A 20494-nucleotide genomic window follows, 5' to 3' on the forward strand; every position below is an offset into this window, starting at 1 on the left:
TAAGCTACAAAAGCTTCAGAGGAAATAGCTACAGAGAAAAAAGATGCAACCTGAATTTGAAACAAAAAGGCTTTGCTTCAGCACAGCCAAGAAACTGAAGGATGCCCAGCCCACACGTACAGAAAGGCTGTATGGGAAGGGAGTGTTCCCCGATCTCACTCCCGTGGATGCAGGAGGTACGTTAGGTAGTTAATTCTGCTTGTCCAAGCACCAAGGAGGGTGGATAGGAGCTGGAAGAGACAATGCTGCTGTGACACTGGGGGAATCTGCACCTCCAATCAAGCGTCATTTAATCACTGTTGGAATTCTTCCCTTCTTTTCCCCTCTTTTCTGAAACCAGCAGATTGTGCTAGTTGCATTTCTTGTCAAACTAAACAACATAGCATGCAGGTTTGGGTCAAACATCATTTTATTTTACTAATCAGTATGCAGAGAGAAAAGCAGCTAGAATTAAACAAAAACAAATGTTATTTCTTCCATTCCTTACTTACTTTCTGGTGAAGTCCCTCCACCTCACTCTCAGGCTGGTCCTTTTGCTGCTCAGTTTGGATCTGTGTCTCTCCCAGAATTGATTCCAGCTCTTCACTGCGCTCAATCAAATCCTTGTGTTCCTGCTCCAGTTTCTGCAGCTTGTAAAGGAGCTGTGAATTCTGGTCCTCGATGTTTTCAATCACATCTCGGCACCTAGCACCAAAGCCCAAAATCACCAAGGCTAGAACTGCTACATGGAATGCTTTTGTCCTCCTAATTTTGAGTCTCGCATCCAGCGTGACCCGTGCCTGCTCTTATTTAGGTGATGAAGCATGGGAATTAGTGGTGGCAGGCTCTACCCAAGTAACAATGAAGGTCTGGGGAGAAAACTGGTCAGATACAAGGATGCTAACAGCAAAGAGGCAATGGCAAATTCAGCTGCTTGAAGGGAAAAAGAGAGAGGGATGGGATCAGAACCCCTTTCCTCCTTCAATCTGCTAGAGGCGCAGCAGCTTCCTGAGCAGGCCACAGGAGAACAAAGCTTTGACTGCCCTTAAAAATCCCAGTTTACACATTTAAGTTTGAAAGCTAAGTGTTTTGGTACACCCCTGGACAGCAATCAAATCGAGAGGAATCTTCTCAGCAGAAAAACAGTTTTGAAAATAACACTTCCATCTGCAGAGAGCCACAAAAGCCCAACTCCATTCTCTTAGAAAAGCAACAAACCGGAGAAAGTGTCAGAAAACAGCCCACGTTCTTGGTACCAAGGGCCACAGACCCACTCAGGACTGCACTATCTGCAAACTTTCTGATCTGGGAGCAGAGGAACAAAGACAGTACCAAAGAATAGTCTAAAGAATCCAGTACTTAAATCCACTCTGCAAGGCAGAATACCAGCAACCAGAGCATCAAATAAGCCACTGTGAAAACACAACAGACAAAGGACACTGCTCACCTTTTATGAAGCATTTCACTACCCTGATATCCGTCTTCTTGATCAGAGCCAGCTTCGCCTGAAACACAGCATCCCTTAATCCTGCCTTCATCCTTTGTGCCCTGTGTCTCAAGAGAAAATGAAAAGTTAACACATAATGAAGACTGAAATCTTAGCACAATGGGATTCCAAAGCTACCCGAGTCTCTCATCAACAAAAGAACCAGAAAACATGAGCTACATTGGCTACTCTACCTGCGTTAGATAATCCACCAACCACAGGAGCAAAACCCACCCCGACCTATAATACGAAGGCACTAGTGGGATTAGTTTATGCCAACAGACATGCTCTACACCTTAGTGTATTCATCATGCCCAGCATAAATCCAACGTCGCACCTGCACAGGGTGCACACATAGAAAAAGAAAACACAAGCATTTCTACACTACAAGCCATGCATCTTCATTTATGGCACGGGGCTGAAATGCAGAGGGCAGCCTGTTTGCTCAACTTGCTTCCTAGAACAGCAAACAAAAAGCCCTTGAAAATACCTGCAGGGAGGATGCTGCAACTTCTTCAGTCCCTCTTGGCGCAGGTAAGGGAAGTCCTTGCCTCTCGCTCTTCTGATACTCACAAATCTCCTCTTTGAGTTGTTCTACCTTCAAAAGAAAAACACTTGCTTTTATTTTTGGTGCATATTCATTTTGCTGTCTTAGAGAACTAAGATTCCCCTCAAATTTGCTGTAGATAAACTGCAGATTTCTTAATATTAACCACTCAGCTTGAGATCACGTGGCTGCTCCAGCTGGGTGGCCTCAGACTGAGAGAGGGATAGAGCAGTAAAAGGGGGAATGCTGTGCTGCATTAAAGGGTAAGTGATTTTCCTTCATTTATTTCAATTACTGATCATGCACACATCATACACCCCTTTTTCCGAATGGAACTGAGTGCAAAGGGATAGACAGATTACCACTGCTATTTCTGAGGACACCATTTAGTCTTTTTGACAGGATCAATATACTATTTTTAGCAGGCAACAGTTCACTTCACACAGTCCCTCACTCACACACTCACTCTTGGCCTACTGGCCAGAGCAGTAGCTGGGAGGCCAACCCCAACCATTTGCTGGGAAGTGCAGGGTCATCCCACAGTGGCTTCTGGATGGGCCCTCGAAGGCCTGCAGACAGTGCAGACAGTCCCAGGTTTATCATTTTCTGCAGATTTAACAGCACTGCTGGTATCTGAAGCCATCAGCCCTTGCAAAGCTTTCACACGCCACCTTCTCAGCCTGCATTCTTCCCTTCTTCAGCCTCCACCCAGACCCCCAGGCACCTGCAGAGCCCACTCCCACAGACTCATGCCAAGCAGGCACCAGGTGCTGCACAGTTAAGGCTCGACACCCCAACTGGTGGAACACAGGGCAGGGACAAGGTTGGTCTCCCACAGACCACCCAACCAGAGCCAACCGGCCAGCCTGCTCCTCACCTGGCGCTCCGTAACTCACAGGCAAGAAAGAAGACTGCAGAATGCAGAACTTGGGTGGCTCATAATAAAGTACACTTTCAGCTGCCAGAAATTAAAAATTGTGGTTTTCTAACTTCTGTGCCAACACTTAAACCTCATTCCTAAGGAATAAAGGTAATTTGCTTTTAGTTAACATCGATGGTTGGAAATTATCTCAGTCTGGCTACCTGTTTTTTTTTTGTACAGAGAAAACAATACCTTACATGTATCTCAATATTTTTGTGTATATATATTTATTCTTTTATATATATTTTTAAAAAATATACATACATGTATATATATATTTTTAAAAATATATATACATACATGTATATGTATACATAGCGACAGAAACTATGTCCTAAAGCAAATAAAATGTTATTTTCCTTTAAAAAAAAAAAAGTTAACCAAGAAATGTGAACTAAATTACATATTTTTTTGCAGACCCAGAAACAGATTGTCCTGTAAATACAAGGTTTAAGATTACAGATACGCTCAGATGCTATTCTAAGGAAGAACCAGCAACTTTTTTAAACGCTAGAAACAGAACAAAAACTTTTAAATCCTCAAATGTGAATAGTTTATATTCAAGAAACTAAGTCTTCAATATTACTGTAAAGAAACAGGCATGGTATTTTCAGAGATACTTATGTTGTTAAAAATACTCATTTTAATTCAAGCAACCCACAAGGCAGCTGCTGAGAGACCTGTGCTGCACTGACATCAGTAATTACCGACTGCTGGCAACCAATTACAGCCTGTTGAAGGACTGATTTAAAGAGTTTGAGAGTTAAGAACAGAAACAGAATTTGTGCCAAATGACACACTGTAATGGGAGAAGGACTGTTACATTCATTTACTATTGGCAATCGCAGTAAGGAACTCTCTTGCCGATGAAGATTATTGCATTTAGAGAATCCTAAATTTATGGCATCACATATTGAACTAATAGTAATGTAATACCAAGTATTCCACTAATAGTAATGTAATAGTAATTCACTTAAAGCCCACATAAAATGAAAAGGACTAAGTTTATCTTCTACTGAGTAAATCAACATAGCCACGTTAAAAAGCTAAAGCGGCTGAGAGGTATCAAAATATGAGCATAAATTTAAAATTGTTTTAAAAATAGCTAGTATTGGGTTTTAGACTGCACTTATTCGCTGTCTTTAGTAACAGACCCCAAGAAAAAGTAGAAATGTTGCTTACTCTGTTTACCCACTTGATTTTGTGCAAACACTGGCTAGTAACAGGAAGTATCAGCTGATCCCATGCACTGGGCACAGGCAAACATGTATTTCAGGGCCCTACCCCACAAGCCCTAAAGCACATTCTCACTTTGAGCATCCACAGCTCCCTCCACCTTCAGGGAAGCATCAAACTCTTCCTGCACTGAAGGATGCTCCAGGAGCCGAGATTTTTCAGGGCTGCAGTAACAGCAGCTGCTTTAAAACACTCTTTGGATATTTATTCTGCCCGCTTCCCAAAGTTTATTACTCCACCAGCCATGAAAAATCAGACCCACAGCTCTGGGAAGACTGATGATAGAAAAGAGAAGGAAGAGAGAAGCAGGGCAGGTTACGGAGCAGGGCTGAATGTCAGGAGCCAGCCCAGGGCTGTCGGCCACACAGAGGCTTGTTGGTGCCAGGGCAGACCAGGAGGTGGGCACTCACCAGATCAAGGAACATTTTTCTTTCCAAGTTGAGTGTCTGGACCCGTGCTCGCAACGCCAGAATTTCCCTGTCCAGTCTGCTGTTGTGCTCCATGGCCTCCTGCAGCTCAGTCCTGTCTGTACAGAACAGAAAAAAAATGGTCACCAACACCACTTCTGCCCTTGACCAAGCACAGAAGGGAGCTACCACGAGGAAGATTTCTGAAATTGCACTGCCCTTATGCACAGGCGCACGTGTGCGACAGCACGCACAGGAGCTCCCCATACATATGGGAACACACTTTCTTACTCCCATCATAGAGGTTTATCTTTCTGGAGATCCAAGTCCAACAGCAGTGCTATGCTCATTACAGGAGCACAGCAGTCTCGCCATAGTTACTCCAGGGATTCCTACCTCTAGATCACAGAAAATGCCTCACCTCAGGTATTTAGGTATCGGTTTTGCAAACAACTAGGGTAAGCTTTGAAAAACCTGAACAGCCATATTTCTTTTTTTCATCATAAAATTCATAATTTGCTACAAGCAGAAACACAGTCATAGTTAATGTATCAGTGCTGTGCTAGCATTAATATTTATGAAGTGGCCAGTACAGTAACAATTGTGGTTGCATACCAACCCTTCAAGTCTGAATCAATAAATATATGCAACCATCACACCAATTTATGTAGACTACCTAGTATTTCAAGTGCAAGAAATAGGAAAAGATGTTTGTATTAGGAGCACATTGACAGAAATGTGTCCGAGTATACACTGGTGTCCTAATAAAAACTAGTGAGAAGAGAGTTTTCCTTACAGAAATGGTGAACAAAGATTCTTCCCTTTTGAGCTTAACACTGGGCACAGGAAATTTCAGCTTAAATTTTACTTTTATTCAGCCAAAAATAAAAATGTATCTTCCTGGTCCCAAGCTGGCAAAAAAAAACAAAACAAAACATCAAATCCCAAGCTGAAACCCCTGTTTCAAAGGAGGATTTCAATACTGGATTTTCAGTTGTGTAATCTAAATTAAAAGGCAAGGAACACCTTCTACCAAAGTGTTCATTTTGGGCAAAAGCCCATTTACCACTACAGAAAGCCTGGATAAAATTCTGGATCTTCCCTGCCTGTAAATAGTGCAACTTACCACACTCTCGCCATTCGTTCACCCCTTCTTCCCGGCTCTCAGGCACTTGCAGAGCTGACCATGAGGCTGATTCTACAAGGATAATAAAAAGAGTTTTGCTGTGGCAGTCCATTTGCACGCTTCTGAACACTCAGCTCTGCAACATTTTTAATGCACTTTGTTAAACACAGAGTTGAAAGAAAACTGAAGACAAAAAATTAAAGCAGCAGACAGCTAGGCACACAATTTAAAATCTCTAATCACCAAAGACCCGATAACTGGGCTACAAACTGGCCAGGAGCAATCTTGGATCTTCCCTTCAATGCAAGCAAGCAGTTGCAAGCTATCATTGAACCAAAATACACTGTTTAAGCAGAGTTTTACTAAAGATCAGAGATTTCATTTTAGGTTTGTATTACAAAATCAATTTATTCACAGAGCAGTTGGCTCTGAAGCACACCAGGAGGAGAAGGCATACGGATACGCAGCATTAGGGAAGCCACTAAGATGTTCTAACACTAATTTTGCATGCTAATACTCATGGCATAATAAACCACACAGACATAACAAGCATTAAACCCTTACTCACAGTTTTGAAAAGCCTTACATTAATTTGATGCTTAAGAAGATTACAAAACACAGATTTCCCCACGCAGGCTATGATCCTCTGAGAGCAGTCGCACACTGCAGCCCGGCCGTGATCTGGAGAAGCAGGACTGTTTGGAGGCTGCAACACTACACTCCCTCCGTCCCCAGGGGCACACGTGTATCAATCGATACACAAAGCAGATGCCTGCAGAGTGCTCATTTCCCTGCCTTTGATTAAAAGGCTGCAAACGATGGGTTTAGGGGCTGGCTAGAATGTTTAGCTAGGTCCCAGTGTTGCACGTAAACTGCAAGGTCAGCACCAGGACCCGATTCACACCTAAACCCTTCCCAGGTGGTACCAGTCTCCTTAAACGAGTCAGTCCCTGCAAAGGCACATGGGGCAGGAACATGTTATCTCATCGCATTCTGCTGGTTTCCACTGAAATTCTGCATCACAGTTATTGGGGCAATGTAAGTAATCCAGACAAAAAAAGCATCCTAAAACCAGTGTTTTGCTTGGAAAATCTCCTGCAGGGGGTAGCGGTGAAGCACATGGATTTGGGAACCGCTCCAGTAGGAGCTTTATCAAGCAGTTTGATTTCCCTCCAGAAAACTTGTTTGTTTTGACAGGCAGCATTTAAAAAAATTGTAATACTTAAGGGCTGGTCAACCACAGTTATTTTAATATGGTTAAGCAAATATTAGCAGTGAGAAGAATCTAACCAGTCACTTCAAGACTGCTGATAAGCTCCAGTTATGAGCACTTGCTAACGGTTCCTAACGAGGCAGCATCCCAAGCACAGCATCTGAAGAACCTAGAGATGAGTGGTCCAGCTCTGCTAACACTGACTGAGCTACTCTGTTTCTGAACAAAGTCATCCTTTCCTCTCCATCACCTCCTAGGGCATGAATTTCTCCCGGTACATGAGCCAGGGAGAGGAATCCAGTCAAGACCCTGCTGCTGTAATCACAGATCAGATAACCTCATGTCTCAGCTTTCCCCACACAGAATGAATTATTTGTAACTGTTAACGAGCGCATTCCCATCTCCTAGGTACCAGGCTAACATCTGACTGATTTTCCCACGTGACAAGCAGAGAGGACACAGGACAGCCTGCCTCCAACTCCCCTGGGTGAGAAGTCCAAGGTTTACACTAACCAGGGGTGGGCTAAATGCAGGCCAGTAATTAGGAGTGGCACATAAGAGAAGCACTTACCAATTTTGCTCTGCTCCTTTCTTTGTGCCTCCAGCTCATCTGTCAACCTCTGAATCTCTTCCTGAGCCATCAGCAGCCTCTGTGTGGCCTCATCCAGATCTTGTTCAACTCGTGCACGTGATGCTTGCTCCCTCTCCAGCTCTTCCTTGTAGAACTGAAACACAAAGGCTAATGCTCCAACAAAAATGAGATAACCCTCCCTGTGTTGCAACCACAAGGCAGGTCCCCCCTCTGCACTACTCCTGTCCCACCAGAACAGGGCTGGCAACAGACAGAAAGCAGGTAAGCTCAGGAAAGCCACTGCAGATGCAGGGGACAGACACGCAGTGGATAACCCTCTTCACCTTGAGCACATGCGAAAACACCGCTGTTGAACAGCACGGTGTGGCTGTTTCCCTACAGAAGGCTCTGGTCTTCCCTCCCTGACACAATGCCATTAATTAAGATACATTTTCAAATGCATAATATATGAGGTTTTCCAAGCAGAGGGCTCCACCACACCCCGTGAGAGTCTGCTCACAGGAAAAGTCAGTTCTGCATGTTTGTGGTCCCAAGGCTGTTGTGAGAGCTAGCCCCAAGCCAGCCTGGCACTGCCAACCTCCTCCTCCCATCTGCACTTGACCCTAGAGAGCAGGAGAGAGACACTGCTCCCACTGATCTGGGATTCTGCAGAAAAGTCATTTCAGCTGATAGAAAAAGAGCTATTTCTCACCCCCTTGACTTTGGTCACTGCTCTCCAATGACGTGTCTTTGACATATCATTAAAGGCAGGCGAGTGCTTACAAGCCAGCCCTGACCCAAAGCTGGTGAGATGTTCACACTGGCTCTCAGCAGAAGCAATTAACTCATGCGTAACACCAGGCTCAAATTCAGAGCTCACTCACATCCCATCAGCTAAAAACAGTAAAAAACCACACAGCGTACTCAAGAACAGACTCACTGCTTGAAATCTCAGCTATGTGCCATGTCATCAGCAAGAAAATGTGCAAATATGTTACCTTATTTATTGTCTCTCCAGTAAGCTGCATGGATTCATGCTGCTGTTGGTCATCGTCTTCTGATGTCTGATGAATGTGGTTAAACTCATCCTTGCACAGAAAGAGATTTTAATAAATCAACACCAACTGAGAGCATGACTGCCACGTGTCCCTCAACATCAGTGTGTACAATTTTCAGTTTCAACATATCTTGATTAAAAGGGGCTTTGTAATCATACCTTATACTTGAAGACAACATTTCAACCAGAGTTATCCCAAATCTTTGTGACAATCCCTCAGTTGTCTCAGCTAGTACTGGGAACTCTGGGTTTGCCACCTTTTCTTAAAACCTGTGATCTCCTTGGCATCTTCCTTTTAGAACCCATGGGCTCAGCTTTGCCCAAAGAAATGTATTGGAGCTGAGTATGCTTGATTCACTTCACCAGAGTAATGCTGGGTTACTTCCCCAAGTCCCTCTCTTTTGAGCCACTTACCGAGTTAACAGATTCCTGCTCCCCTGCAGCCTGCACACACAAACCAGCACCAAGGATTTGCTAACACTCATGAGATTGGTTGTCATTAATATTTTGCACCTCAGCTTTAGAGAGGTGAGCATGCTTGTACATGCCATGCTTTCTACCAGAACACAGAAAGCATTTCCCCACGTATATATTAGAAACGACCACACAAAGACACATGTTTGCACCCTGGTTTTTTGCATTAGCAAGGACACATTAAAAAAAAAAAAAAAAAATCAATTATGCTTCAGCACTCTAGCTAAAAGCTGCAATCATTTCTCTAACAGACAGGAACCTGTCTGGACCTTCAGTCTAAGAGTGAAACAAGTACTTAACGGGTCATTTGAGAATAAGAAAGGCTACACCCCCAGTAAACAGAGTAACAAAAGTAATTAACCTATTAACCTGTAACACTGCTGTGACACTAATGATTCTGTAAAACAAGTGTGATGCTACCCCAAACAATGGAGTGCTTAATCAACACTTTCTAGTTCCCAAGTATGGACAGCAATGACATCATCTGGGGAGAATAAACAGTCCGCTTCAGAGAAATTGCTTTCCTGGATAATAGCTCTCCAATGTATCTTTCATCTGGTTTTAAAAACACAGAAAGAAAGGTGCCCAGTAGAAGAACTGCAGAGAAGTTGTGTTTGATTAGAAACTAAGAGCATTAAGCTTATAATGTGTTTTGATCACACACAAATACCTTTTCCTTTAATAAGTCTCATTCCTCTAAACAGATGCATGAAAAGTGGGTACAAGTCAGCCCTTTACAGGCCTGTCTGCCTTCCAGGGGACTCTGACACCATGTACCAGGAGGAATTCAAGTAAACTCCACATTGTCCTTTCACACACAGGCAGCCTGTATTATTTCCAGGTACAAGATCTTGCCTTCGCTCTGTCCTTCACCCAGCCCAGCCACAACAACACTCTCTCCATCTTTACCCAGTCGTCAAGACTAGTCTTGTTACAGAAACCCATTCACTGCAGGATCATTAGAAAGAACAGTCCTGAGAGGGGACTGCTAGGAGAAGTCAGCTGCATCCTCAGAAGGACGAGCTCCATGCAAGCAGGTGGACATTCCAAGCAGACCTGCAGGCAGCTGCATCCTTCATTTGCCCTGGCCCTACATCCCATACTCAGCTGTGGCTCTGAAGGCAGAGCAAATCCAATCACGCCTAGTAAATGCTCAGCAGCAGATGTGGTTAACTGGCATTTCATTGGAAGGTTACAGCTCTGCTTCCCCCCTTCTAACTACAGGGAGGTTTCGATCAGAATACTTTGTAGAAAAAAATGCCGTGTTTGCAGCAGATGTTTGTATCAAGTGACAGACATTCATGAGTAGATATTCAGGATTTGCAGAGTGGCATTTTCTAGCCAAGAGCAGGGGCAGCACATCAGGGAAGTTCCTCTGCCTCACTGCAAACAGGTACTTTAATTCCAAGGTGACTATTTACATCTTTAGGTGTCATTGTACCATGGATGAATCCTGAATGACACTCAACCCTACAAGAGTTAGGCAGACTAGGGCCCTCCAGCCAGGAAAGGATGCTCTTGAGGCTGCTAAAATCCCAAGCAGCACAGAAAAGGCAGATAAAAAGGCAATTGTTCACTGCCTCTTAATACAAGAGCTGGAGAGCATCAAATGAAGCCAGGAGATGGTAGGTTGAAGCAAAGGAACCTGATGTAACAGCAGCTAAACTGTGAAAGTCCTTGCTCTAAGATGTTGGGGATATTAAGAAAATTGCATGGGTTTAAACAAACAACCAAATTAATGGAAGAGAAAAGTTAATCAAGGACTACTAGACACAACAATAGCACCTCTGGTTCAGACACTGCACGCCACTGGAGGTAAGGAGAGCATCTGTGATGAACTATCATGACATACTTGCTCTCCTATGACACCGTCTTCTGAGATTCTGCATTTGGCTTCTGGTCAGACAGTGCAGCACAGCCCAAACCAAGCTGAGCTTTGCCCCAAGTCTGCCAAGCCTCTCTCTTCCTTTGGTGAGCTCGCCGTGAAAGCGTGAAGCTTGCCAACTCCAAACCAGTTTTATCTGAATGAAAAACTAAAAGCTCAAAATTGTAGAAAATACAAGGTAGTGACAGAAGGTGAGACAGCAATGAAGTAGTCTGTCTGCAAGCCTTCCACCTGCTTGTGCTCCGACCAGCTGCAACCTGGAGGTCACCAAACCCAGCTGGTCCCCTCTGTCCCCAGGAGGGCTTTTCCTGTGAATCCTGGCTAGCAGCTGCACTTTGCAGGGGCTGCAGCTCCTGGCCCTCCCGTGTCCCCTTTGCAGCCTGGAGCCTTCTCCCTTAAGCTCAGCCACTGGGTCCCCAAGGCAGGAACAACCCCTCTCCATCCAGGGGGGCAACCTGGCCTGGCCACTTCTGAGCTGGCGGAAGGAGATTGGTAAAAAGAAGAAAAACTTAACACTGTCTCAAGTGCTGCAGGGCTAAACAGGCTCTAGACCTGGCCCAGTGCAGCAATTTTTGTGCTCCTGTACACCTGATAGCCATTGCTGTCAGAACTAAGTCATGGGTGAGGCCAGCAACGCACGAGCAGCAGCTACGAGAGCCAGCAGCTCCTGGGCTCCAGTTCCATGGAACAGCCATATTCAGTAGTGGAAATCAGTGGCCTTGGTGGGAGGGAGATCTCCCTAACTGAGGTGATCGGTCACAAACCATCTCTCCAACATGCAGTAGCTGCTGCTCCTCCACCATTTGTCAGCGTTCTTCATCTCGACCTCAGAAAGCAACAAGTCAAGACATGGATGGTCCTCTCTAACCTGCCAATCATTGTCATGCTGTGAAATTTATTTACTGAACTCAGTTTGTAATCAGAGGTTTGCTTAACTCTCATCCTCTAGCTCAGCAGCTAGAAGACAAGGGAAGAGTTTTAAGCTCACCTTAAGTATAGGGAAAGTTTTATCTTAAATGAATGGTTTTCGGGGGAACTCAGTCACCTGAAATTAAACACTAGATCACCAGAAAATCTGGATTAGTAGAAAGTCATTGTTACACAATGAAGATCCTCAGACAAACTATGGAACAAACTCTTCAACATTCTCTCTGTTAAAATTAATGCTATTCACTATCCCTATGCAAGATGTGGGAGCAAATCAAGTGTAAATATGCAAGTGTGAAAACTAACACAGAAATCAACTTCAGCATTAAGAATCCACATAGACAGGAGAAATATTGTTACTCTAAAAAGTATCTCGAAGACATCCTTTTCCCCAGCACACTTTCAGTGAACCTGAGCAGCTAAAGCAGGAGGTACCTGAAGCTGTGCCACACACAGCCTGTCCGTGTAGCCGTGTGAATTCAACTTCTGATCTGCGATCTCCAGTTTCTCCAGCAGCGTCGTTCTTTCTACCAGTAAATAAGCAATCTGTTCACTGGCATTACTGTGAGCTATTTCGGACAAGCCTTCCTGTTCCAGCATCTCCTCGACCTCCTTCAGCTGGGCTTCTGCAAGACAAAGCTTGCTGTGAGCAAAGGAACAAACAAAGCATCCTTTTTGCAGATCTGCATCCCACCTCCTCTAAATACTCCCCACCACAACAGCCCCCATTGCTCCTGGAGCTCAACAGCTCCTAAAGTCTCTTCTCCTGCTTCCCACCTCCCTCGCTGCCTCCTACCCCCTGTTCTTACCTATTATCTCAGCCCTATTCCCTCTGTCCTGACGTTTCTGATCTGCCCCAGCGTTTCTGCTCACACCCACTACCCTGCCTGCCAAGCAAATGATAGAATCTGCTGTATCTAGACTGAGTTCTCCTGCCTTGTTTGCTTCTAAGTTTGCAGTTAAGTTTCACCAACCTGGTTATCCCTCAACCCTTTTGAACCCTTAATACAGCTTGGTGGAAACTAAACAACAGAGTAAATAGGCACTGAGAGAAATCAAACAGATGGACACGCAATCACATAAACATTTTCTTTGGAAGAAAAGACACAAAATACCGTATCACTCATATAAGCAGAGCATCACTATTTTCCTAAGGACTGTTTGGTAGGGGGCTAGATGTGAGTATATTCTATTTTTCCCTACACACAGCAGTGAGGTACAGCAGCGCCTGGTACATTTGCACAGCCCATGGTGGAAATCAGGGTGCTGGATCCCATGTGAAGTGACAGGAAAGTACAGCGAGAATCCAACACGGGCCTGAGGCAGAGCCAGAGAAACAGCATCCTGTGGTACAAAGGGACTTGGAGTACTTCTTAAAACATGACCTTCAAAAATCACTCCCTGAACAGCATTCCTGACCCATTCCTCCAAAACCAGCTATAAACCCAGGTTAAGGGCTGCTTCTGGTAACACAGACCTCTTGTTTCAAGGTCTCCTGTAGTATTAAAGGTGCAAAAAATCCTTTTATAATTGAACTGCCAATTCTTCACTGTTTATCACAAAATTATAGCTAGGAAGACTCTGTACCAGGAAAAACTTCAAGATTCAGTAGCCTCCGAGGCAAACAGATGACAATAACATTTGCAAGAGAAGTTGGTTTATGGCTAGGCACCACTGTATCTGTGCAACAAACAGTTGTTGAAAAGATCCCTTTGTTTGCAGGGTTGGAAATTTATCTGCCAGGAGAACACGAGGAACCTTTGGTCTCCGCACGGTCAGGGCAGCAACGCCTGCACTGGATCCAATAGCTTGTTAACCAAAGGAAGGGGTTTTCAAAACCTCCCTATGTAATTCATCTTAAAAAGAAAACCAAACAACCCTGCTCCCAATTTCTAGCCCAAACCAAATTATAAAGTTTTCCAAGTGCTGTAGAATGGGAACTAGGAGGAGTTGTGGGATTTGTACGGAAGAAAGAAGGACATTCACACTCTTTCACTGCCTAGGGAGCTAAGTTAACATCTGAAGTTAAGCAGAGAAAATATTCCTCATACTCATACAGAGAACATATACACAGCTCTGGATGAGTCTGTTCCTCACTTCCATATGCTAGATTTAACAGGGTACCTGGTACAATCACATCCTAAGGCTCAAATCAATTGCACATTTCCACTCTGCATTTTGCAGCCAGCTCTGTCCAGCCCCATGGATGGAAAACACCCTGCGGTTGCCCATTTGCCTTCCCCTGTGGCTACATATCACAAATTGTTCAATGAAGAGGTCAGACATGGCTGACTCGCAGCTCTCTCCACAAAGCAGAGCAAAATACTGTGTTTTGCAGTTTAAAAACAGGTAGCCACTTCCTCCCATATGCATTATGAAGAGCCCACAGTTCATACTCAACTGAAAAATCCCCCCTGCCTTCAACTTGCCCTGCTGCTCCCTTCCACTTCTGCCAAAACTCATCTAAAATAAGCTGAAAGCTGCTCTGCTTTATGGCCAAAAACGGGATAACCATCTCCCTTTAGGACCAATGCTCTGAGCTCATATGGTGGCTCCTACCCTGACAGTTTCACTTGCAAGTACTTCCCCTACACCCAAGCAGTAGAGTTTGGGGTAACAAGACCTAGAAACTTTCCACAGGCTGAAGAAGAAAAGGCTTTGGGAGAATGAGGGGAGTCTGCCGTGCACAGCACAGACCACCTGCTTGTAAAAGCCCAGTAATTTCTTACGAGTCTCTCAAACACCTTCCCTACAACATCCAACATGCCCTATTTGAGAAGTGCAAACACCTCGCGCAAGCGATGTCGTACCAGTGCACCGATGTGTTCCCGCCAGCCCACCTCTCCTGCACCACCTCTGCACTCACTTCTTTGGAAGTCATTTTTATCTTCGCAAAGGTGTCTTACCCCAGGAAGTTTCTCAGAAATTAGTGGTTTACTAGTATCCTCCCACCCACCACAGAAGTTGCATCCTCTTGTCCATGCTGGGTACATTTAAGCACTACAGCTGTTACAGTAAGCAAACTCTGGCCATGACTATTTAGTCTTTTTGTTTCACTTAAACAAATCAAGGCAAGCCCCCCTGTGTTTTACTGCCATTATATGTGTTTTTCAGAAAGGCTTTTGGTAATGCAGTGCACGAGTTATCGATCCACTCTCCAAAAACACCAAGGCATATTCAACAAGAACCATCAGAAACAGATTACTAACTGCCTCGAGGAAAGGGAAAATTTCACCCTGGGCAGAGGTGCCAAATGAGGTAAAGCTCAGATAGCTCAACATAAAACCAGCAGTGGTTGCTCTCTGCAGTAACTCTTCGAGCCTGTTCCAGGCAAGAAGTAAACATGTCAATAGAAACTTACTTTTTATCATCAGAAATAGCTTTTAGCAGATCAAATTGCTCCCAGTGACCCTCAGACCAAGCAGAGCTTCTGATCTATTTGGCTGCTTTCGGAAGAGGGAGTGCGCTCAGCCCCGAGAGCCCACTCAAGTGATCTCCTGCATTTACCCAAGTCTTTGCCCCTTCCCCATCTCTCAGCCCCCCAGAGCTGGGACTCCCAACTCTCACCACAAGCACTATCAGGACAGATCCTGTCCACTCATACTTGCAGGTCAGGCCCCTCCTTTGTACCACAGGCTTGAACCAGCCTCTGTTCTCAACTGCCCTTTCCCATCTGAACTCATTATCATCTCAAGCCTCCCAAAAGCTCTCTACCACCATCCTCTGTTATTGCCTTAAACAAAAATGTGGGCAACAATCCCAGTAGACCAGGGTCTGCCTTTCCACAAGACCCTTCTCCAGCTCTGTTTCCAGCCTCGTCTGCAGTATCACCTTGACCCTACTGAAGACAACCACCTGGAGTGGGACCTACTTCAAAACCTGCAGCCTGTTCTACATCCCCCATGATTCAAGAGGCACCTCTGGATCGGTTTGCACAAACTCTGATGAAAAGCAGAGGCCCAGCAAATAGACACAGTGATGGAGCATTGAACCCTGCAGCAGAGGTACATTAGAGACCCAGAGCAGGCAAAGGCCTGACAGAAGTCTTTGAGAAAATACAGCAGCTAAAGCACAAGCACATCCATCTGCTCTGTGCCAGAGGCAGCCAGCGCTTTTTACATGAAGAGACTGACCTGAGAAGCAAAAAGCTAGTCCCTCAAGAAAACAATCTACAAGCATCCCAAAACACACCAGGGCTGGCATCCCTCACAGCAGAGGACAGCCTGGTGGAAGGCAGGGCTTCATCCTCTGCCCAGATCACTAAATTATCAATGCGTATCACAGGACTGCAGCTAATGCCATCAGTAAGGTAATAACAAGTCTTAAAACCCAAAGTCTGACAGCAATATCCCAAAACAAACTCCTCCAAAAAGCTGCACAGAAGCACCGTATGGCACCAAGGAACCACAAATCCCCTCGAGGATGGTTTGCTGGCAATTAGCAACCCACTAGGGTAACCAGCATGGACCTCTGTTTCCATTCGAGTGCTAATCGTTGTTCAACAGCCACAAGAATCCTTTGAAAAAAAAAAAAAAAGGAAAAAGTCCAAAGGAGCAGAGCCTCTATGAGGAAATAAATGCAAAGCCAGGTTCTGGGGCATTTTTGTCATTCGCCTGCCACCTCGTGGGGAAGATGAGAGAAGAACCAGTAATAAAATTTTCTGCCACAGCAATGCTCCCGAAGGCTCATTAGTCATTTAAGCCCCTGTGTACCAGCATTTTCAATACGATACAATGGCTTTATGTGTCCAGAGCAACCAGATTTTCAGGCAGTGCTTAAGCACACCCATCTCTGAAAAGTCTATCAGATGTGCTCCCCAAAACCTGGCAGCTGGCCAAAACTGAACAGAGACTCAACTGCAATCACTTTCCCAAAATTCCTATAGCTTATGCCCCAAATAAAGCGTGCATAACAAAGAAACTGTTCCAGCTGTGCTACCACCCCCGATTTTACTTTAGGCCCAGGATAACACGCACCACAGAAGGAGGAGTTACAGAGTTAATAGTAATGATGTGCTGTAAGTGCTGCTAATAGCACAACAGAAGACTAGGAAGACTGAAGAACATCAAGAACTAAACCCAACAGAATATATCTTTCCTTACTGGAAGGGACCCCAGGCTTTGAGAGGAAAGCAAATTATTTGAAGTGAAACACAAGTGAAATAATTTGTTTTAAACAAAATGCCTATACTAAAATAAGCACACAGGACAAGTTTTGAATCACCACCACAGACATACCACTGTCCCTCAAAGTTGTTTTAAAAAAATGTGGATTTTGTATAAACCAAAGACAATGGCAAATTCAGCGACTTCTGGGGGAACACAGCTCAACACTTTATTACCTGAGGAGTCAGTGTCAAATTATTCAGAGTTGCAAAACAAACAGCACCATCAATTCAGTTCTTCAAACAGACTCTGGAAGATGCTTAGTGCAACAACAGAACCTCACAAAATGAGAAACTGTCCGAACCACTGAATAGAGGCAGTCAAAGCCAACAAGAACCTAAGTCAATTAGGTTCTAATAAACTATTAGAACTAATAAATCAGTTCTAATATTTCATTAACACTTCTGTCAACCTCCCAAACAACACACCATGCACACTGTCCTATCAGAACTCACTGAGAAATGCTGCTCTGCTCTGAGAAGCTTTAAACCAGCTCTGCTGAAGGACCCGTACACCACTACCTGCCAGTGCATCTCCGTGGACCGTGTTTTGGAGGGAAAGGATTACCCTGCTGCAGCTGCAGCTGTGTCAGCTCAAGCCTGAGCTGTTCATTTTCTTTTTCATATTCGGCAGCGATAGCATCCCGTTCCTCCACCAGGTTACGGATGTGACCCACATAGCTTTCCACCTAGAAACAAAGATAACATTGCTACAGCTGAGCATGTCTACCAACGTCTCACGAGCAAACAGTTGGCACAAACAGCTCTCCACCCCCCTATATTTACAAGATAACCTCAAACATTTGCAGGACACTACTTTTTTTACACCTTTGTAACATCTGGGGATGTTAAAAACTTGACTGAAGGGTGTGGAGGGCAGGAGGGCACAAAGGTGCTGGGACGCAGGAGCCTCTCAACCCTGGCTCTGTGGGAGACACTGGGCTTACCGGGTGCTTTTCGGTGCCCCAGGGCGAGGCACCGGGCCGCACCCCCGTGAAATCCTGAGGGCAGGAGGAAAGCAGCTTTTGGCTGTGAACACCCGTGAACCTGCTGCCGCAAAGGGCGCGGGCGGTGGGCACGCTCGGGTGACAAACCGAATGGGTAACTCCGGCCCCTTCTCCCGGCCCTTACGTCTCTCATCTCCGCGGCCCGCCGCCGCTCCAGGTCGCCGAGCCGGGCCTCGGCGCGTCGCAGCAGCCGCCAGGCCGGGCCCAGCCGCTCCTCGGCCGGGGCGCCGGTGCCCTCCGCCGGTACCGGGGCCTCCGCCTGCGGGGGAACCGAGGGAAGTCGTGAGCGGCGAGACCCGGGTACCCGCACCCCCCAACCCCCGGCCCGGGCACCCACCGGGGCGGCGGCGGCCGCCTCCATGCGCGCCCCCCCCCCCCCCCCCCCCGGCGCCATGGCAACGAAGGGCCCCGAGCGCCCCGCCCCTCCGGCCGGACAAGGCCCCGCCCCCGGCCCTGCGGCCAGGACAAGGCCCCGCCCCCTCCCGCTGACCGCGGGAAAAACGTCCCCACCCCCGGCGGCTTCCCCGCCTTCACCCGCGCTTCGAGTCCACGGCACAACCGAGGCGCCTACCGAAATGCTGCTGCTGGCACCACAGACTTAGCAAGGGGGGCTGGAGGCTCTTCCCGTTTTCTTCTCAATCCCCGGGGAAGCCGCTGAAGACGAAGGGCTTCCCCCGAGGTAAAGTGATGACGCAGGAGATGGAGACAAAGCCGGCTTCATCCTGCAGAGCTGACTCCCCAGCTGAAGGCACTGCACCAGGGGATGGCAAAGGGAGAAAGACCAAGCCGTGGAGAAGAGGGACGCTGCAGCGCCCAGCGCAGACCTTCGAGTGAGCAGAGTCTGGGATCCTCCAAGAGTGAAGGGCAGATGGTCCCGGACCTGCAGCAGCCGCTTCCTACTTACGGTGACACAACCAATGCCCCTGGAAGAGAAGGGCTGGTGCTCAAATGCTGCCAGTGCTAGAGACGGTGGTGGGATGGGAGCTCTTGAGGTCTTAACCTCCCGCTCGGAAGAGGATCATCACCAACACCGGATCAGGATGGCTGTGGCTTCGTTTGAGCTTTGCAAGTCTCCCCAGCCTGGGCCTCACCACCCTCCTGAAGGAGGGGGTACAGCCCCTTGAGACTCCTGCAGCATCCAAGACAGGTGATGCCCAGCTCTTCTCAAAAAGTTTAGATTACTTCTCCCCTTCACAATCACCTTCCAGAAGGAAACCAGAATACCCCAAAGGCAGTGTTTGTTGCTCTCCTCCCACCCCTCATCCTAACACTCCTGCAAAGGCACATTCCATTTACACAAGTTTTTATATTCTCATCTTTGCCAGCCCATCCCTGCTTTTAAGTGCAAAACCCCAAATAAAGACAACAGAAACCCCTAAACTTGCAGATTTGATGCTCACATCGATTACATACTGGAAGATGCAGGCCAGCAGCTCTTGGAGCTCACGAGCACGTACAACACGTGTACAGGGCGTTCCACCATCTTCTCCTTCCCTAGGTGCACGTCTCCAACAGGCACTTCCCGTGTCTACGGATGGTTTCCACTTCAGTTCTCGCTCCACCTCTGCAAGTACCAGTCCTGGCCATACAGAAGATGTTAGATCCTTCTCTTCACTCAGCTACTAGCTGCGCCTCAGCACTCCTGTTTCTCCCATCGCTAAACATATCCTCCCCGCACACCATCATAGTCCATCAGCGTTCAGTGCTCCCTCCTGATCTGCTCAGACCATCCTCACAACCTCTTTCTTGCTCTTCTGGGTTTCTTTTCCTCATTGTATGAGCACACCTAACTCGCAGGTGATCAGCGTCATTACAAAAGCACTGTTGACTTCTTCAAGGCTCGGTGGTTTTAAATAGTGCAGAGTCTCACCTCTGGAGAGGCTTCAAGCACGAGAACAGCAGTCTTGTGTGCTTTAGAGACTTCCAGTGAATTTATTTCAAAGAAAGCACATAAGCATACACACAATGGACAGCAGTAGAACTGCAGTTCAATTTTTTTTTACCACAAAATTGCACACTTTGCCTCTTGCAAGCATGAGGAACGTATGATTAGAAGTTGGCAACCATATGGAAGCAGGATTTAGAGAAAACCAGCAACGTCCTGATTCTAACTCTATCCAAACAGCCAAGAGGCAGCTCTCCCAAGGCCGATCACAGCTACCCCACCTGCTTTCACCTCCCCACCCTCACTGCCTGTTCCCTCCCCAGGAACCTATGAAGACCCAACATGGAAGGAAAACCTTTGTGAAACAGCTGCTTCAGGGACACTGCTACAGTACCTATTTTTTGAACTGTGTTTCTCAGTAGAGTTCTTGAAGCACAGGTCCACTGGGTCACTCCCAAGGCAACAGATGCTCTCTCCAAAGTTGTCACCACCTCATTCTCCATCTTTTGCCACGGTTGTTTCACTGTCCACTTTCAATACCAGACAATTCCCAGCTCTGTCGCTCCACTTCAGTTTTAAAAACAGCTTTCTTTCTGCAAAGTGCCACT

General features: G+C 46.2%; 1 protein-coding gene across 12 annotated transcripts in view; it reads right to left on the reverse strand.

Annotated features, from left to right (window-relative positions):
- The window catches only part of CCDC30 (coiled-coil domain containing 30), a 38477-nt gene extending 18133 nt beyond the window's left edge, over positions 1–20344 (reverse strand). For 5 of the 12 annotated variants that reach the window (XM_042794402.1, XM_042794403.1, XM_042794400.1 and 2 more), the window contains exons 1-11: positions 18339–18368; positions 18126–18260; positions 17563–17683; positions 12266–12456; positions 8486–8575; positions 7488–7641; positions 5704–5775; positions 4581–4696; positions 1956–2063; positions 1427–1533; positions 492–684 (exon numbers count right to left, since the gene is read on the reverse strand). In XM_042794402.1, coding sequence (XP_042650336.1) covers positions 492–684; positions 1427–1533; positions 1956–2063; positions 4581–4696; positions 5704–5775; positions 7488–7641; positions 8486–8575; positions 12266–12456; positions 17563–17683; positions 18126–18260; positions 18339–18362 — 1311 coding nt within the window. In that variant the 5' untranslated portion in view covers positions 18363–18368. Of the gene's footprint in view, positions 1–491; positions 685–1426; positions 1534–1955; positions 2064–4580; positions 4697–5703; positions 5776–7487; positions 7642–8485; positions 8576–12265; positions 12457–17516; positions 17684–17941; positions 17960–18125; positions 18261–18338; positions 18369–18572; positions 19908–20280 lie in introns of those variants that run through there. The other 7 variants (XM_042794406.1, XM_042794408.1, XM_042794404.1 and 4 more) reach the window with 7 other exon arrangements.
- Positions 20345–20494: the final 150 nt, after the last annotated feature.

The sequence above is a fragment of the Tyto alba genome, unplaced genomic scaffold (assembly GCF_018691265.1).
Source record: "Tyto alba isolate M040663 unplaced genomic scaffold, T.alba_DEE_v4.0 Super-Scaffold_20000042, whole genome shotgun sequence".
NCBI classification, from domain to species: Eukaryota; Metazoa; Chordata; class Aves; order Strigiformes; family Tytonidae; genus Tyto; species Tyto alba.